Source organism: Garra rufa, chromosome 5 (assembly GCF_049309525.1).
Source record: "Garra rufa chromosome 5, GarRuf1.0, whole genome shotgun sequence".
NCBI classification, from domain to species: Eukaryota; Metazoa; Chordata; class Actinopteri; order Cypriniformes; family Cyprinidae; genus Garra; species Garra rufa.
In genome coordinates, this window is record NC_133365.1 from 31,802,698 (window position 1) to 31,820,339 (window position 17,642).

The 17,642-nt window shown below is 35.2% G+C and overlaps 3 protein-coding genes and 5 non-coding genes across 9 annotated transcripts; 7 read left to right on the forward strand and 1 right to left on the reverse strand.

Moving 5' to 3' along the window:
* Window positions 1–286: 286 nt before the first annotated feature.
* c5h9orf78 (chromosome 5 C9orf78 homolog) lies at window positions 287–5,128 on the forward strand. Its single transcript, XM_073840841.1, has 9 exons — window positions 287–440; window positions 599–658; window positions 2,382–2,433; window positions 2,530–2,600; window positions 2,692–2,769; window positions 2,858–3,055; window positions 3,152–3,288; window positions 4,542–4,640; window positions 4,745–5,128. Exons 1-9 carry the CDS (start codon window positions 361–363, stop codon window positions 4,837–4,839), a joined length of 870 nt encoding a protein of 289 aa, XP_073696942.1. The 5' UTR covers window positions 287–360; the 3' UTR covers window positions 4,840–5,128.
* On the reverse strand, window positions 5,083–10,511 carry med22 (mediator complex subunit 22). 2 transcript variants are annotated; one of them, XM_073840842.1, is made up of 5 exons: window positions 10,431–10,511; window positions 9,045–9,199; window positions 8,872–8,952; window positions 8,585–8,793; window positions 5,083–5,950 (listed from the first exon to the last, which is right to left on the reverse strand). In XM_073840842.1, the coding sequence occupies exons 2-5, from the start codon at window positions 9,165–9,167 to the stop codon at window positions 5,761–5,763; spliced, it is 603 nt and encodes a 200-aa protein (XP_073696943.1). In that variant the 5' UTR covers window positions 9,168–9,199; window positions 10,431–10,511; the 3' UTR covers window positions 5,083–5,760. The 2 variants fall into 2 exon arrangements, with proteins under 2 accessions (XP_073696943.1, XP_073696945.1); XM_073840844.1 differs by lacking the exon at window positions 5,083–5,950 and having other exon boundaries at window positions 5,969–8,793.
* A 661-nt stretch (window positions 10,512–11,172) lies between these two features.
* On the forward strand, window positions 11,173–11,242 carry LOC141335910 (small nucleolar RNA SNORD36). Its single transcript, XR_012355649.1, has one exon. It is a non-coding gene; the product is annotated as a small nucleolar RNA SNORD36 (small nucleolar RNA).
* A 28-nt stretch (window positions 11,243–11,270) lies between these two features.
* On the forward strand, window positions 11,271–16,224 carry rpl7a (ribosomal protein L7a). Its single transcript, XM_073840220.1, has 7 exons — window positions 11,271–11,439; window positions 11,646–11,795; window positions 12,136–12,276; window positions 15,217–15,296; window positions 15,548–15,678; window positions 15,877–15,946; window positions 16,083–16,224. The coding sequence occupies exons 1-7, from the start codon at window positions 11,286–11,288 to the stop codon at window positions 16,185–16,187; spliced, it is 831 nt and encodes a 276-aa protein (XP_073696321.1). The 5' UTR covers window positions 11,271–11,285; the 3' UTR covers window positions 16,188–16,224.
* Window positions 11,889–11,960, forward strand: LOC141335911 (small nucleolar RNA SNORD24). Its single transcript, XR_012355650.1, has one exon. It is a non-coding gene; the product is annotated as a small nucleolar RNA SNORD24 (small nucleolar RNA).
* LOC141335912 (small nucleolar RNA SNORD24) lies at window positions 12,352–12,423 on the forward strand. Its single transcript, XR_012355651.1, has one exon. It is a non-coding gene; the product is annotated as a small nucleolar RNA SNORD24 (small nucleolar RNA).
* On the forward strand, window positions 15,345–15,421 carry LOC141335908 (small nucleolar RNA SNORD36). Its single transcript, XR_012355647.1, has one exon. It is a non-coding gene; the product is annotated as a small nucleolar RNA SNORD36 (small nucleolar RNA).
* Window positions 15,728–15,799, forward strand: LOC141335909 (small nucleolar RNA SNORD36). Its single transcript, XR_012355648.1, has one exon. It is a non-coding gene; the product is annotated as a small nucleolar RNA SNORD36 (small nucleolar RNA).
* Window positions 16,225–17,642: the final 1,418 nt, after the last annotated feature.

Below are 17,642 nucleotides of genomic sequence, written 5' to 3' on the forward strand. Positions count from 1 at the left end.
TTTCCGCCTTTTGGTCAGATTAAAAACTGTTTATTTTACTTGAACGAATGCAGTGTATATGCTACTTGATTTAGGAGTTGACGTTTTTAATTGTTTTGTTATTATTTTGACTTCGTTTTCTTTCTTGTCATAAAATTAGCTGATCTCGAACCAGCCGCTTCATTCCTATTAGTCGCATTACATCGTTAAACGCTTATAGGGAAAACACACGAGCTGACCTCAGATCAGCTGTTAAGACGGTAATTGTGATGTCAGCGGAAGTTTCGGGAAAGCGCCGGTCCGTCGCTAAACACAGACCGTAGAGGTTGCTTATAGACGTGAAAAGGGGTAAAGTAAACATTCGATATTTTTTTTTAAATCATGCCACCTGGTAAGAATTTTAGGAGGAGGAAGCAATCATCCGACGAGGAAGAAGATGATGAGACAAAAGCCGTGGTCAGGTAGATATGTTTATCGTGTTAAGGCATAATAGAGTAACCGAACATGTCCGTGAACCAAACGTATTTAACGTTATACAAATTCAGAGGTCACATGCAGACGCACATTTATGTGTGAGAATATATTTACACGTTTTAAATTTATACATTTTTTTTCTAAGGTCCAAAGTGGATGAAGCCAAGGAGCTTCAAAGCTTACGAAAAAGGCAGCATGGAGTAAGGTTGGTCACATGTCTGTTTACAATGCTATTTATGTATTTTTGTCAATATGACGGTCTTAAACGTATTGTTTTTGCATTGTTTACTTTACTAGTTTTAATTAAATGTATTTAGAATAAGTTTCAATTATGTTCAATTTTTTGAAATTGAGCTTTATACACCATCTAAATCTGAATAAAAATTATACATCATCTGAATAAATAAGCTTTCCATTGATTTATGGTTTAGTAGGATAGGACAATATTTGGACTATTATGAAAATCTGTAATCTGAAGGTGCAAAAAAAAAGAAAAATAATATGTGACCCTGGACCACAAAACCAGTCATGAGGTTTAATTTTACAAAACTTGAGATGTATGCATCACATGCAAGCTCAATAAATAAGCTTTTTATTGATGTATGGTTTGTTAGGATAGGACAATATTTGCCCGAGATACATCTATTTGAAAATTAGGAATCTGAGGGTGCAAAAAAATCAAAATACTGAGAAAATCGCCTTTAAAGTTGTCCAAATTATGTTCTTAACAATGCATATTACTAATAAAAAATTACATTTTGATATATTTACAGTAGGAATTTTACAAAAAATCTTCATGGAAAACGATCTTTACTTAATTCCCTAATGATTTTTGGCATAAAAAAAAAAATCTATAATTTTGACCCATGATATGTATTTTTGGCTATTGCTACAAACATACCCCAGCGACTTAAGACTGGTTTTGTGGTCCAGGGTCACATACAGTAGTCAACATTCGAAGTGGATCAAAAAAGTTAATCAAAATTTGTCCTAAGATAAGAACGGGTATTCTTTTTGGCTTTAGGACAAATTTTATGAAAGGTTTTGATCCACTTCGAATGTTGACTACTGTATATATGTGTATATATAAACAGGGTTTCTGCAGGATTTTCAAATCTTATATAATGCCTTTTAATGACCTTTTTAATGCCATTTCTAACATTTTTAATGCCATACGCAACCAATAACTTAACACGGCTGTATATGAATGCGTGTATATTATAATGCATTTTTTTCATGCGGTCTTACAACAAGGCAACAATGAACCTACATTACTCTGCTGAACATAATTAGAAATGGATCAGGAGACAGCTTAAAATGTCAGCGTTTATTTGCAGATTTCAAAATTTCAAATATCAATTCTGAACAGAAAAATTTCAGAAACTTTGAACTCTTAGAGGCTAAAACTGGCCGCTCTTAAAAAGTCTGTGTCACACAATTTTGGACCGGCCAGAAGCAATTACCAAACTGCTTCCATGTTTATCATACTTCGCGACAGTGAATCAAAGTTATTAATTATACAGGCTACATTCAAGATAAATTGGTAATATTTGTTTCTTCAACACTATCTAAAGTTTTAATGCCTGTATAAAACAATTTAATGCTTTTTAATGCCATTTAAGGCCTTAATTTTCACAAAATCAATTTAATGACTTTTAATGCTTTTTAATGCCCCGCGGAAACCCTGTGTAAAGTTATACGTATGCACCTTTAAAGTTGTCCAAATTAAGTCCTTAGCAAGGCATATTACTAATCAAAAATTAAGTTTTGATATATTCACGGTAGGAAATTTACAAAATATTTACATGGAACATGATCTTTACTTAATATAATATTGTTGGCTATTGTAACAAATATACCTGTGCTACTTATTACTGGTTTCGTGGTCCAGGGTCACATATATGCTGCTTTCTATTCTCTTTCTCCAGCATTGCAACGTTACTTGTAGGAGAGAAGCTCCCATTGGAGGCCGAGCTTGAGGTATTTTTTTGTTTTTAAGCAAACTACATTTTGTGTTACAGTAAATGTATGATTTAAGGGGTAAAATAAAACTCTAATGCACGTTTTGTGCATTAGGATGACCCATTTAAACTGAAGACTGGAGGTGTCGTTGACATGAAGAAAGTAAAAGACAGAAACCGAGACCTGTAAGTGATATTATGTAGTCATGACTGCTGTTCATGTAAGGTTGATGTTTCTGTATTTTAATTGATAATTAACATTTCCTCTCCACAATAGGACAATAGATGAAAACGACCTGAATCTTGGTACCTCCTTTTCTGCCGAGACTAACAGACGAGATGAAGATGCAGACATGTAAGTGCATTCTTAGTTTTTCTACATTGTTTCCACCATTTAAATATTAATATCCCATCTATCTCTCCTTGTATGCTATTTCCTTCAGGATGAAGTACATTGAGACCGAATTAAAGAAAAAGAAAGGCATGGTGGAGGCAGAAGAGCAGAAAGTGAAGATGAAAAATCCAGAGGACCTTCTGTATGAGCTTCCAGAGAACATCCGTGTCAATTCTGCCAAAAAGACAGAAGAGATGTTATCCAATCAAATGCTGAGTGGAATTCCAGAGGTGGATCTGGGGATAGAGTAAGTAAAGAGCAGAACTAATTCAAAGATTATTTTTTTCTATAGTCCACCTAGCTATGGATGCCAGCTTCAAAACCCTTTTTCCTTTCTTATCAGTGCAAAGATAAAGAACATCATCAGCACAGAAGAAGCCAAAGCAAAGCTGCTTGCCGAGCAGAGGAATAAAAAGAAGGACAACGGGACCTCCTTTGTTCCAACTAACATCGCTGTGAATTACGTCCAGCATAATCGCTGTAAGTGTACATGTATCTGAACAACCAGCGCTTTGTATATTAAGGTCATGTGCTTGGTGCTCATAAATCGATAAGTTTGTGTTTATACAATTATTATTTTCCTATCATTTTAAAAGTTATTCACTTCCAGAATGAAAATTTCCTGATAACTTACTCACCCCCTTGTTATGAACAAGATGTTCATGCTTTTCTTTCTTCAGCCGAAAAGAAATTTAGGTTTTTGAGAGAAACATTCAAGGATTTTTCTTCATATAGTGCACTTCAGTGGTGGCCAATGGGTTGAAGGTCCAGTTTTAATGCAGCCTCAAAGAGCTCTAGACGATCCCAGGCGAGGAGTAAGGGTTTATTTAGCAAAACAATTAGTCATTTTCTAAGAAAAATACAAATTTATATACTTTTTAACCACAAATGCTCATCTTGCGCTAGCTTGACCTCCTGTATTACAATGATGGAAGCACCGACTCAGTGTTCACAAAGCGACCTTGCAAAGAAAGTAAAACGCCCTTTACAAAAAAAAGGTGAAACGATGCCAAGCGATTTTGAAGTTGGAGGAGAAAATGAGATGGAGGTTTTCGCCCTACACTACGTTTTTGAACCAAAGTTCACAGATGAAGAACTAACCATGCGTGACTTTTCCAACGTGATTACGCAATGCATAAAGATAAGTGAATACGCATTGCAGAGGTACAGTAGTGCAGGACGAGCATTTGTGGTTAAAATAGTATACTTTTTTAATTTTTTTTAAGAAAATGACTGATCGTTTCTTTAGATAAGACCCCTATTCCTCTGCTGGGATCGCGTAGAGCCCTTTAAAGCTGCATTGAAACTGCAATTTGGACCTTTAAATTGTTGGTCACCATGTAAGTCCATTATATGTAGAAAAATCCTGAAATGTTTTCCTAGAGACATGAACATCTTGAATGACATGGGGGTGAATAAATTATCAGGAAATTTTCATTCTGGAAGTGAACTTCTCCTTTAAAGTATCAGTAACCTCTATTCATTTTATATTCAGTTATTAATCACATAATTCAAACATTTTATGCGTTACATTATTATATAATATTATTATTATTATTATTATTATTATTATTATCTGTGCTTAACCTTTAGGTTTAGAGATTATTAACCAAGTACTACTCATATTCAGCTGCTTACTCTTTAGAAGTGAAATGATTGTAATATTTGAAACATTTGCTATCCTTCCCTTAAGACCAAAGATGAAGTCATTTTCTATATTTTTTTTCTTCAAGTCTATCATGAAGATGTAAACGCTCCCCAGAGACGACACAGAGAAGAACCCAAAGCCAGGCCACTACGAGTAGGAGACACTGAGAAGCCAGCACCTGAGAGTAAGATCTTAACAATATGTTATTTCGCTTAAATAACACATGCAACTGCATTTGTTGGATTTATATTAATGTGTTCTGTGTTAACACCTCTTCTCGTTCTCCAGCTTCACCGCCCAATTTCCGCAAGAGGCCGAATAACGAGAAGGCCACAGATGACTACCACTATGAGAAATTCAAGAAGATGAACCGACGATACTAATCCTTTTTTTTTTTTCTGTAAAATAAGATGTAAATATTTTTTACTGTACTTGAAATGTCCTCATAGCTTGCATGCAGTCATAAATGTTTTAGAATAAAACTTCCACCAAAACTTTGGTCATCTTCCCAAACTTGTAGAAGTAGAAGAACATTTTGGCTTCATAATTATGGACTGTGCAACATGTTAATGCTTTATAATGTGTGTTTCAGTCTGTGGAACAGTTTAACAGAATTCATTTATCACTTTGTATCAATGAAACATTGTTTTATTAAAGGTTATTTTTATTCTACAGACTTTGCTAATGAAATAACAAAAGTAATATTCTAACCTCTATTAGAGTTACAACAGATTACTTTTCCTCTTAAGTTTTTCCTTGGATGTTTTCTGACAACATAAAAAATGGAGCCTAAGGTAGCACAGCAATAAAAAAAATGTAAGTGAATTTAAAAAGACAAAAAGAGAACATTTCCTTGGCAGTCACATTTTGAAAAATTGAAGAGCATTACAGTGCACATATACTACGTAATATACAACAGTGTATTTTGTTACTTAAATAGAGGAGCAAGATTCACTCCGAAATGTATGCAGCATGTTTACAGAGAAGTCTCCTTTTTTTATTATTAGAACAATAATGAAAGTAAAGGATAGCTGTAATATTACTCAAGAGACATTAAACTTAACCAAACAGATTGACAAACAAACACCAATGTAGCAAGTTACCCAACTACGGTTTTGAATTATGATTCACAGAAATGTTCTCAGCATTAATTCAGTGTTATTTTTGCAAAACAAATTCAGGTATTCAAACAACTCAAGTAGTTGCCTAGATTTGCAGTCTGCAGCTGGAGGTATAAGATGGGGCTTATTATGGTGGCAAATTGCTTAGCTGTGTAATCTAACTGGTCCATGAAGGAAGCCATTTCAAGACTGCTCACTAGTGCTGCTGCCGTGGCTGTTTAGGTGACGCTGCATGGACTCCTGGGTCCCCAAGTGGTCTGAATCTTCTGGGTTGGCACACGAAGGGTCAGAGACCGTCTCAGGAGACCCCCAACTGTCCTGCCGATGAAAGGCCTCACAAAGTGGCAACTCAACACCATCCCACTGTCCACAGCTAGAAATGTTATACACACACACACGTATGTTACACACATACTAACATTTCTTCTGTCCACTTCTGCCTAAAAACACCCAGTAATCTCTTAGGAGTATGTATGATATATGTTCATTCACTCATTACAAAAACAAATGCACACAACATGAAGAAACTGGGGGAAAAAAAGCACAAGCAGGGAAAGGAAGTTGTGAAAAGCATTATTTCAGAATTGCTACTGGAACGGTGTGGTCACATGACATTACTCTTCTGTTTGTTGTCTTTCTGTGCATTGAACAAATGTGTATAGAGTCTAATAATAGAATTGCTCAACAGATGAAAAGGAAAAGGTTGTAAGCAGTAGAGAATTTAGATTATGCACTCAGCAGAGGCAGAAAATAAATTCCAAATCAGAGATGAGCAAATAATAAATCAGACACTAAATGTGCTCTATTTTCTCTCTGGTTTATTTATGAAGTTTAAAACGACCAGCTTTTTGACATTTTGAACAGGTACTAATGTGACCAACACTGTTTTTACTAAATATGTCACCACAAAGAAACAGTGTAGTGCAATTTCAAACACTCCATAAATGATAAATATTACATTTTGAACATGACATATGTGCCACTGAAAGCTAAAATATTTTCCCAGTTTACACAATCTTCAATTAGTTTAACAGAGAGAGAGAGAGAAAAAACACTTCATATGAATATATAGAGAAAAAAAACTGTAACAAATGATTTTCTTTGAGTAAGCTAACTTAATGATTCTTTAAAATCATTTTACAATATGTACGGCACCCTATATTCTTTTTTACTAATTCTAAAGTGCTTTGAATTTTGTGTCTCATCAGTGAGTATGGCGTCCAAAATTAATGTGCCCAATCCAATATCACATTTAGAGTCGCATGTACATTTTCCTTAAAATGTAAAAATTTATAAAAATTTCAATAAAGTGTCTCTTCACATATAACTATTAATGTTTACACTGCTGTGCTTCAAAGACAGCTTCAAAATCTTCTTTAAAATTAAATCCAAACAGCACCACAGATAAGATTAAATACACATGCTGATTCCTGATTGCAAGTAAATCTTCTAAAACATAATCGTTTAAGGCACCTGCAGGGAAAATATTTACATGCACTTATATTTTTATAACATTATACTGAAAATGCTTGATAATCTCTTTGGTGTGACTACAATATACAGTATGGATGATTATGACAATATGAATATATGGATTTTTCCTATATATACACACACACTACCAGTCAAAAGATTTTTAATGTTTTTTTAAAGAAGTCTCTTCTGCAAACCAAGCCTGCATTTATATGTTCCAAAATACAGCAAAGGCAGCAATAATGTGAAATATTTTTACTTAAATAACAGCTTTCCATCTTTATAGATTGTAAAATGTCATTTATTCCTGTGATCATCAAATTTTTCAGTATCATTACTCCAGTCTTCAGTGTCATGTGATCCTTGAGAAATCATTTTAATAAGTTGATTTTCTGTTCAAGAAACATTATTATTATTATTATTATTATTATTATTATCATCATCATCATCATCATCGATATTCAAAACAGTTGAGTATATTTTTCAGGATTCTTTGATGAATAGAAAGATCCTAAGATCAGAATTATTCTGAAATAAAAAGGTTTTATAACACTATATGTTATACCATCAAAAAGCTCAGTCAGTATATTTTAATTTATTTTATTTCTGGGAAAGATATTCTAGAAATTAATATTTTTATTTAGCAAGGACGCTTTAAATTGACCAAAAGTGATGATAAAGACATTTATAATGTTACAAAAGTGTACTTCTATTTCTGTTCTTAGGAGCTTTCTATTCATCAAAGAAACCTGAAAAAAAAAAATACTACTCAGCTGTTTTCAACATAATAATAAATGTTTTTGAGCAGCAAATCAGTATATTAGAATGATTTCAGAAGGATCATTTGACTGGAGTAATGATGCTAAAAATTCAGCTTTGAAATCACAGGAATAAATTATATTTTAAAATCTATTCGAATAGAAAACAGTTATTTTAAATAGTACAAATATTTCAAATGTTTACTGTTTTTGCTGTACTTTGGATCAAATAAATGCAGGCTTGGTGAGCAGAAGAGACTTCTTTAAAAAAAAAAACATTAAACATTTTTCTATTCAGAAACTTTTGACTGGTAGTTTGCCATATTAGAAGCATAGCAGAAAAAAATGATGTCTGGCTTCTAAAATATGACAAGTGGAATAAAACCCAAGGCCCTACAGTATCTAAACTGAAGGTGATTGTTAATACGTTACAAGATGGGTCAAAGGTGAATGTACTCATTCATTACTTACAGTCTTACCTGCAAGAATAAACACTCTTATTAAGGCACAATGGTATGATATGACTATGTGTATGGAGAACCAAACTAGGACGGTGTAATCAAACAAAGAGCAAACCACCATGGTTAGAACATCATTAGTGAAATGAAAATCGGTTGGAGCCTATAATTGATTGTGCAAGTTTAAAATACCTTTAGCTCCATGAAGCACCCTGTGTTATGTTCTTGTGATGCACATATGCATCACATTTATGGCGTTTGTAAGCAAGGGAAGGCAGAGGTGACTGCACACGTTTGGGATCACTGGTCTATTTGTACCTGGAGGAGTAATACTCTTCCTCGAGCTCATACAGGTCGATGGCAATCTCATCACGCAGGGAGATGAGCTTCTTGTCGCACTCATCCTGTAGCGTGCGCAGCTGCTGGTTGCGGAGATTGATGGCCTCATTGACAGAAGGGAAGTCATTCAGGATGAGGAACTGCTTCAGGTCTGAGACAAGCTTCATGAGAGACTCTCCTGCACGTACCTATGAAACATTAAACATGGAAACGTCATCCAAGACTAATTTGCCTAACCATTATCGTACCATCATTGTAGATCTTACAATGTTGGCAGCTCGCACGTGCATTTCATAGTGGTCCTGCTCAGCTTGTGTCGCTCTGGAAACCTGAGTCTCTTCTTCCACCTGTGGATGAGATGACAGGATTATCATTCCAACGTTTTGCAGCCAAATCATATTGATATGAATTTCACGCAGAGAAATGCATGCCAACATACCTTTGCGGTTTTGATTATCTCCGTAAAATTGTCTAGAATTGACCTGATGTCATCTTTAAGCCTTTTATTGTAGTTCTGCAGAAGTGTTTCTTTGCTTTGCGGGAGGACTCTCTGTGTGGCCATCTCAAAGTTCTTCAGTCACACTCGACTCAGTGCTAAAGGATCAGAAACAAGACATTATAGTTAGAATTGCAATTTGTTATCACATTAACCATAAATAAATACATACAGTTGAGGTCAAAAGTTTGCATACACTTTGCAGAATCTTCAAAATGGTAATTATTTTAGCAAAATAACAGGGATCATTCAAAAATGCATGTTATTTTTTATTTAGTACTGAGATGTATAAGATATCTGACATAAAAGTTTGCATATAGTCCACATAAGAAAAGAATAGTTGAATTTATAAAAATGAGTGTTAAAGTTTAAATACACTTAATTCTTAATACTGTGCTGTTACCTGAACAAACCATAGCGGAGTTTTTTTCTTGTTTGTTTAGTGATAGTCCTGAACAGTTAAACTGCCTGCTGTTCTTCAAAATAATGATCTCTGACTTAATGCATCATTTGTCCTTCTGGAGCATCAGTAAGCATTTGAACCTTCTGTAATAGTTGCATACGAGTCCCTTAGTTGTCCTCAGTGTGAAAAGGCAGATCTCAAAATCATACATTCATTGTTGGAAAGGGTTTAAATAGACAAAAATGCTGAAATACCAAAAAAATTGGTCGGACCTGAAAAAAAAATTGATTTTTTTGAAGACCAGCAGGCAGTTTAACTGTTCAGAACAAAGAGACTCATTAACTAACTAAAAAACTTAAACTTTATAAATTCAACTATTTTTTCTCTTGTGGATTATATACACATATTTTACGTGAAATATCTTATTCAGTTCAGCACTAAATAAAAAATAACATGCATGTTGTATGATCTCTCTTATTTTGGCAAAATAATTAGGCTAACATTTTGCAGATTCTACAGAGTGTGTGTAAACTTTTGACCTCAACTGTATAAAACACCCATTATTACATTCTCTCAAGTTAATTGTAACCAGTCATTTTTAAAAGTCTTCTATTAATAATTACTCGTTGGTAGTTGATAGCGTATAGTAGTTATCAGTAATTCTAGGTAGTCAGCCTTTACATTTCACACTATACGTAAATAACGTTTTTAATTGCATAAGCTCGTGATGGCGATGCAGCTTTTTTAATAACCGCTTTTCTGTCTATCTTTTTCTAATGCATTTGCCGTCAACATTCGACATTTTGTTTTTCTCTCAGGCGCTAAAACCTAAACAGCGCGTTTATACACCACGCATGAATAATTAGTTAATTAGGTTAAAAAACTGTTTTTACTATAATTTAAAAATAATTAAAATCGCTACTCACAGCTGTAAGCATTCTTTGAAAACCCCTTCAAATAAACATAAGACTCCCCTATTTTATTCTGTCGCGTACAGATGATGTCATTACCAAATGTCGCGGTAGTTATATTTCCCACAATCCTTTTCTTCTTCCTTTCCGTCTGAACCAACATGGTGAGTGTTCGATGGTTTTGACTGGGAAGCCTTTACTTTCTTAAAATCCTTTAGCATCCTGCTTTGTAGTGTGTTCTAGGACTCATAAAATATCATTAATGGAAAATAAAGCACCAACGCTTGCTCTCTGAACGAAAATTGCGATCATTTTAAGTATTTTGATGAAGAATTGTGACAACTTTTGCGAGCTGTGTAGTGTCAGCTTGCAGCACTGACGCCTCGAGATGTGGCGCCGTTAGACCGTAAGCCGTTCAATTTTACTACCTGTAGCTTTAATACGGACTCGCGTGACTATGTATTTTTAATAACATGTTTAGTATAACATGTTAATTATCATGAGAACTTACCGATGGACTCCAACACGAATGCTAACTGGTTAGCGAACTGGTTTGTAGGCCAATAATGAATCCGAGTGGCCCACTGGTGCTTATTATAACATACAGGTGATGTTTTATTTTACACTATCTAACACCTGTTGGTCAATTAAAAAATTGCTAAATATAATTAGTGAAAATGTGATGTTGAGTAAATGAATCTTTTGAGATGTTAAGTTGCTCCAACGCATGTCACACCACAAGTTTTTTTTTTGGCTTTTGCAGTGATGTCTTGAATTTCTTCACCTGAACTTCTTGTGTTGAACGCATATTTTTAAAACTGAGCATAAGCCACAAAATGGTTATTCTGTTGAACTTTCTGCTCGTTTTGGATGATAAACTCATTGTTGTGCGTCTCTCCACAGCCTAAGGGTAAAAAGGCTAAGGGGAAGAAGGTGGCACCAGCCCCTTCAGTGGCCAAGAAGCATGAGGTCAAGAAAGTCGTGAATCCCCTGTTTGAGAAGAGGCCCAAGAACTTTGGCATTGGTGAGTAACAACTGGATCACAGTTGAGATTGAGTCGTCCTCAGTCATTTAAAGTGCAACCTTCAAATAAGTGCAGATGATATGAATTTTTTTATCTTAAATGCAATGCAGACAATCCATCAAGATCGATGATGCACATAATGTCTGTAAACCAACTAATAGTTTGTCAATCCTAATGCTAATAAAAGTCATGCACTTAATGTACAGGTCAGGACATCCAGCCGAAGCGGGATCTGACCCGATTCGTGAAATGGCCACGTTACATCCGGCTGCAGCGCCAGAGGTCCATTCTCTACAAGCGTCTGAAGGTTCCCCCTGCGATCAACCAGTTCACCCAGGCTCTGGACCGCCAGACCGGTGAGTTATTTGCTTGACTGGAGTCTCTTGAGTTCCAGAGGTCAACCAATTGATAACCAATTAATCAAGTTTTAAATCAGACTTTTGTGAATGTGCAGATGATGTGAAGAATATTTGCTATCTGAAAAGTCGATGATGACAATTTCCACCAAGATCACTGATGCACTGCTGCATATTATTGCTACTTGAAATTCAACTTGAATTGTGTGGGTCAAGTTTGTGGTGACTTAAGTTTTCACCAAAGTTTTAATTTATGTCCTATTGGCATTGGTTCTGGGATTATGATTAGAGAGCTAATTTGGGAGGGTAACACTTCTAACACTCTGAAATCTTTCTGAAGCTACACAGCTGTTCAAGCTGGCCCACAAGTACAGGCCCGAAACCAAGCAGGAGAAGAAACAGAGACTGCTGGCTCGTGCTGAACAGAAGGCCGCTGGAAAGGGAGATGTGCCCACTAAGAGGCCACCAGTCCTCCGTGCAGGTGGGTCTTTTTAAAGAGTGTGTTTTCCAGTAACCACTTAATCAACAAGAGTTTTAAATCAGGCTTTTGTGAATGTGCAGATGATGTGAAGAATATTTGCTATCTGAAAAGTCGATGATGACAATTTCCACCAAGATCACTGATGCACTGCTGTATGTTATTGCTACTTCTTCAACTGGGATTGAGAATCAGAATTAGAACTTGAGTTACAAGTTGCGTCATCCATTGTTTCAAGGCCCAAAATTTTACAATACAATGTTTGGTTGCTCTTCTATCTAAGCTGACTTCTGTTGTAATAAAAAAAAAAAAAAACTTAATTTGAACAAACTTAGCATTTTAAAGCTGCAGACTGTTTAAAAAAGAAAAAAAGTTCATTTACAAAGTTTATATAATAAGTAATTCACAATTCCTTTTTCCAAACTGTGTTTCTGGCTTGTCCTGAATCACTATGGTTTACCTGTAATTAGGGCTGTGCAATATGGACAAAATAATCATATTGCGATTTTTTTTGAAAGAATATTGCGATTTGCGATTTTATTTGCGGTGTGTGGTTTTTATTTTATTTTTTTTTTTTTTTCAAATAAGCTACATGCATTCTAATTGTATTCAGTGCACAAGAAGTGCATAACAAAACATTTCACCATGAAATAACATAGTATTAAGTTTAATAAACAAAACTGTAGTAAAATTGTCTTTAAAACAGACAACATAAAATAAATAAGCCATTTTACTTTTTTTCCCGGTACTTAAGCCTACTTTGTGCAATAACGAATACATTCATTTCAGTGGAAAAATAAGTCCAAAACTCTCTATTTTAACATTTTGAGGGTTCTAAAATCTTTTGCTTTTTTTTTTAGAAATTCTTATGCGTTTTAATTTTTCTGATAATGAAAAAGCATAAACATTTATTTATTTGTAATCAAATGAAAAATAAACCCTTTTAATTTGTCAAACAAACAGACATTTACTGTTGAAATCAATGCGTGGAAGAAAAATTATATTCAGTTTAAAACGTTTAAATAATAATTAAGTGGTTAATCTTGTTGATATATTTTTTTTATCATATATATTGTTTTATGTAAATTATTTAAATAGGAATATATAAACACCTACATTGTACTGTACAAAAGTAATACTGGAATAATATTGTTCTATTACATGTTAAACCGTACTTTTATTTTGACAGGTTGCAGTGAAGTTTCTGTGTGCATATGATGCTAGTTTTCTCAAATGAAACGGTAAAAGTGAAACTCACAGCAGCGATTTGGCGATTGAGTTTATCTGTTCTTGTGAGATATGCAAATGCCAAAAATTAGCGGGAGCGTCACGTGTGTAATTCAGTCTGTATGTAGTAAAGAAATAAACCGCGTCTCCACCATTCATAGAAGCAAACGGAACATGCAGGATTCATATTAAAACGGTCTTTTTGCATTTCAGTTTTCACAGACACTAGTCCATATCGTGATTTGAATTAAGTGACAGACCAACTTTTGATTTATTAATCCAAAAATCGACGAATTACGTGGCACTCCGCGCTATAGTAAATTCGGTTTTTATGAATGGAGTCCGCGATCCAGTCCGTGTTTTCGTAGAGGAGACATTGTAATCACGCGACCATGAAGAGACAGAAATGACATGCCTTAGTGTAAATAAGATAAATAACAAGGCAATTTAGTATGTTTAATAAAAGAACTATGTATAGACCTGTTCTATCTGAAAGATAACCTTAAATGACTTCCATTGTGATGTGGCGCTATATCGAAAATAAAATGAACTTGACATTCAAGGGGGGCGGGGGATGCCGTTGGGGGGATAGATAAAATCGCAGCCTTGTGTGGTTTAGAAATCGCATGTGCTTAAATCGCGATTTTTTTTGCGATTAATTGCACAGCCCTACCTGTAATATGTTTTTATATTCAGACTATTTTTAGCCTGGGTCTGGTAGGAAGTGCTGAGGAGTAGCCCAGTATCTGCCAGCTACAAAATTCTTCCACAAGACTCATTCAGTTGTTATTAACTAGAGCACCAAAAGTTACAGACTGCAGCTTTACTTTAGATTAATAAAGATTTCAAAGGGTTATTCCACTTTCAGAATAAAAAGTAGTAATTTTCTCACCCCCCGTGTCATCCAAGATATTAATGTCTGTCTTCAGTCATAGAGAATTTAATTTATTGATTTATTCATTTTTGCAGGAATTTCTCCATATAGTGGACTTCAATGGTACTCAGCGCTTTCAAAAAAAAATAAAAATGATTTAAGACAGTTAAGATATGCAAAAAAAAAACTTGTGCCTCCAAATCACTCTTCATCGCTTTTTTGTAAAGTGCTTTTGACCACCTTTGTACGCTCATTTTGTAAACATTGGGTAGGTACTTCTACAGTGATGTTAGAGGAGAAAATGAGATGGAAATTCTGTATAGAACAGAAGTGCACAGTATGCATGCACACTGCAGAGCTAGACAAGATATTCATTTTAGATGCGTATAAAAATTGTACTGGGATCATGTAGATCCCTTTGAAGATGCACTGAAACTGTTTTTTTTATTATTATATAAACCTTCAATTCATTGATCCCATTGAAGTCCACTATATGGAGAGAAATCCTGTTATGTTTTCCTCAAATCCTATTATTTATTTTTTTTTATTATTTTTTTTTTTTTTCGTGACTGAGGAAAGACAGACATGAACATCTTGGATGACATGCGGGTAAATATATAAAAAAAATTTTTTTTTTTTTTTTTTTTGGAAGTGGAGTATTCATTTGAAGTAATTTTAATGGGGACCCCTTAGAAGTTTGCTGAGGCCCACACGTAGGCGCTGGCTCCTGGTTGACCAGAACTGTTCTTTATCATGTGGTTTTAATATTTTATTTTAATTTAGGCAACTTGTCTAGACTATGTTAACTTTTTTTTTTTTTTTTTTTTTTTGGTACTTCTCAGGTGTGAACACAGTGACCACACTAGTGGAGAGCAAGAAGGCACAGCTGGTCGTTATTGCTCACGATGTGGATCCCATTGAGGTCAGTTTTTCTACAGGACAAAGACATCTTAGATTGTGTTGTGGTTGTCTGCAATGATGTCTTGAATTTCTTCACCTGAATTCAAACTGAAGATCAAAAATACGAGCTTTTTAACACTGAGCAACAACCACTTACATCTTGGCAGAATAGTTTTTGTACCTAATTTTTTCTGAATTTTGGCTTCTTTGATTTTGTGTAGTTTTGTCATACTGCTGAATGTATGTAATTGATTTAAATATTTCTGTTTGTAGCTGGTGGTGTTCTTGCCTGCTCTGTGCCGTAAGATGGGTGTCCCATACTGTATCGTCAAGAGCAAGTCCAGGCTGGGCAGACTGGTGCACAGAAAGACCTGCACCTCTGTTGCCTTCACACAGACCAACCCGTGAGTAACAAGCACAATCCTGTTTCACTTTATTGTGCTGCACATCCTATTGCTATGATGTCTGAATTTCTTCAACTGAACAACCATGTGGTTACAAATGAGCTTTTTAACCCTGAGCAAAATGATTTGCAGCTGATTAGTTATCTGGGCATCTTAGACAAGACTTTGAGTAATATTTTGTTGTTTTCCCATCTTCAGCGAGGACAAGGCAGCTCTTGCTAAACTGGTGGAGGCCATCAAGACCAACTACAATGACAGATACGAGGAGGTCAGTTTATTGGCTATAGTGGTTATCAGTTCTGATTATAACACTTGATTTTATGGATTTTATTTAGCCTAATTGTGTTTACACATTCCTAATGTAATTCTAATCTTTGTTTCTCCTATTTAAATTCTCTCTTCAGATCCGTCGTCACTGGGGAGGCAACGTCCTGGGCCCCAAGTCAACTGCTCGCATTGCTAAAATCGAGAAGGCAAAGGCCAAGGAGCTGGCTACTAAACTGGGTTGAGCTCCTGTCTTGTTTAATAAATGTTCCTACAAAAGTGGTTAGTTTGACTGGTTCTTTTCAATTTCTGTGTGTGGTGGTAAAGAAATTTAAATGAAACCATTAGCAGGGGACTCAAGTGTCTTAATTTTTCCAACACAATATTTAAAAGCCTCCCTCTCATATTGTTTTAAATATTTCCTTTGGTATTTCTACATGTGGGGTTACAGGTCCTTTTCAAAAAAAATAGCATATTGTGATAGTTAATTATTTTCTGTAATTTACTGATAAACATTAGACTTGCATATATTTTAGATTCATTACACACATTTGAAAGTAGTTCTAGCCTTTTATTGTTTTAATATTGATGATTTTGGCATACAGCTCATGAAAACCCAAAATTCCTATCAAAAAAGTAGCATATTTCATCCGAAATGTAAAAGTGTTTTTAATACAAAAAAGTTATGCACTCAATACTTGGTAGGGAATCCTCTTGCAGAAATGACTGCTTCAATGCGGCGAGGCATGGAGGCAATCAGCCTGTGGCACTGCTGAGGTGTAATGGAGGACCAAAATCTAATGGCGGCCTTAAGCTCATCCAGAGTGTTGGGTCTTGCGTCTCTCAACTTTCTCTTCACAATATCCCACAGATTCTCTATGGGGTTCAGGTCAGGAGAGTTGGCAGGCCAATTGAACACAGTAATACCATGGTCAATAAACCATTTACCAGTGGTTGTGGCACTGTGAGCAGGTGCCAGGTCGTGCTGAAAAATGAAGTCTTCATCTCCATAAAACTTTTCAGCAGATGGAAGCATGAAGTGCTCCCAAATCTCCTGATAGCTAGCTGCATTGACCCTGCCCTTGATAAAACACAGTGGACCAACACCAGCAGCTGACATGGCACCCCAGACCATCACTGACTGTGGGTACTTGACACTGGACTTCAGGCATTTTGGCATTTCCCTCTCCCCAGTCTTCCTCCAGACTCTGGCACCTTGATTTCCAAATGACATAATTTGCATGGATGAGCTTAAGGCCGCTATCGAAGCATCCTGGGCCTCCATAACACCTCAGCAGTGCCACAGGCTGATTGCCTCCATGCCACGCCACATTGAAGCAGTCATTTCTGCAAAAGGATTCCCGACCAAGTATTGAGTGCATAACTGAACATAATTATTTGAAGGTTGACTTTTTTTTGTATCAAAAACATTTTTCTTTTATTGGTCAGATGAAATATGCTAATTTTTTGAGATAGGAATTTTGGGTTTTCATGAGCTGTATGCCAAAATCATCAATATTAAAACAATAAAATGCTAGAACTACTTTCAAATGTGTGTGATGAATCTAAAATATATGAAAGTCTAATGTTTATCAGTACATTACATAAAATAATGAACTTTATCACAAAATGCTAATTTTTTGAGAAGGACCTGTATTTCAGTTTTTAGTATTTATTTAACACAATTCATCCTATGGTGC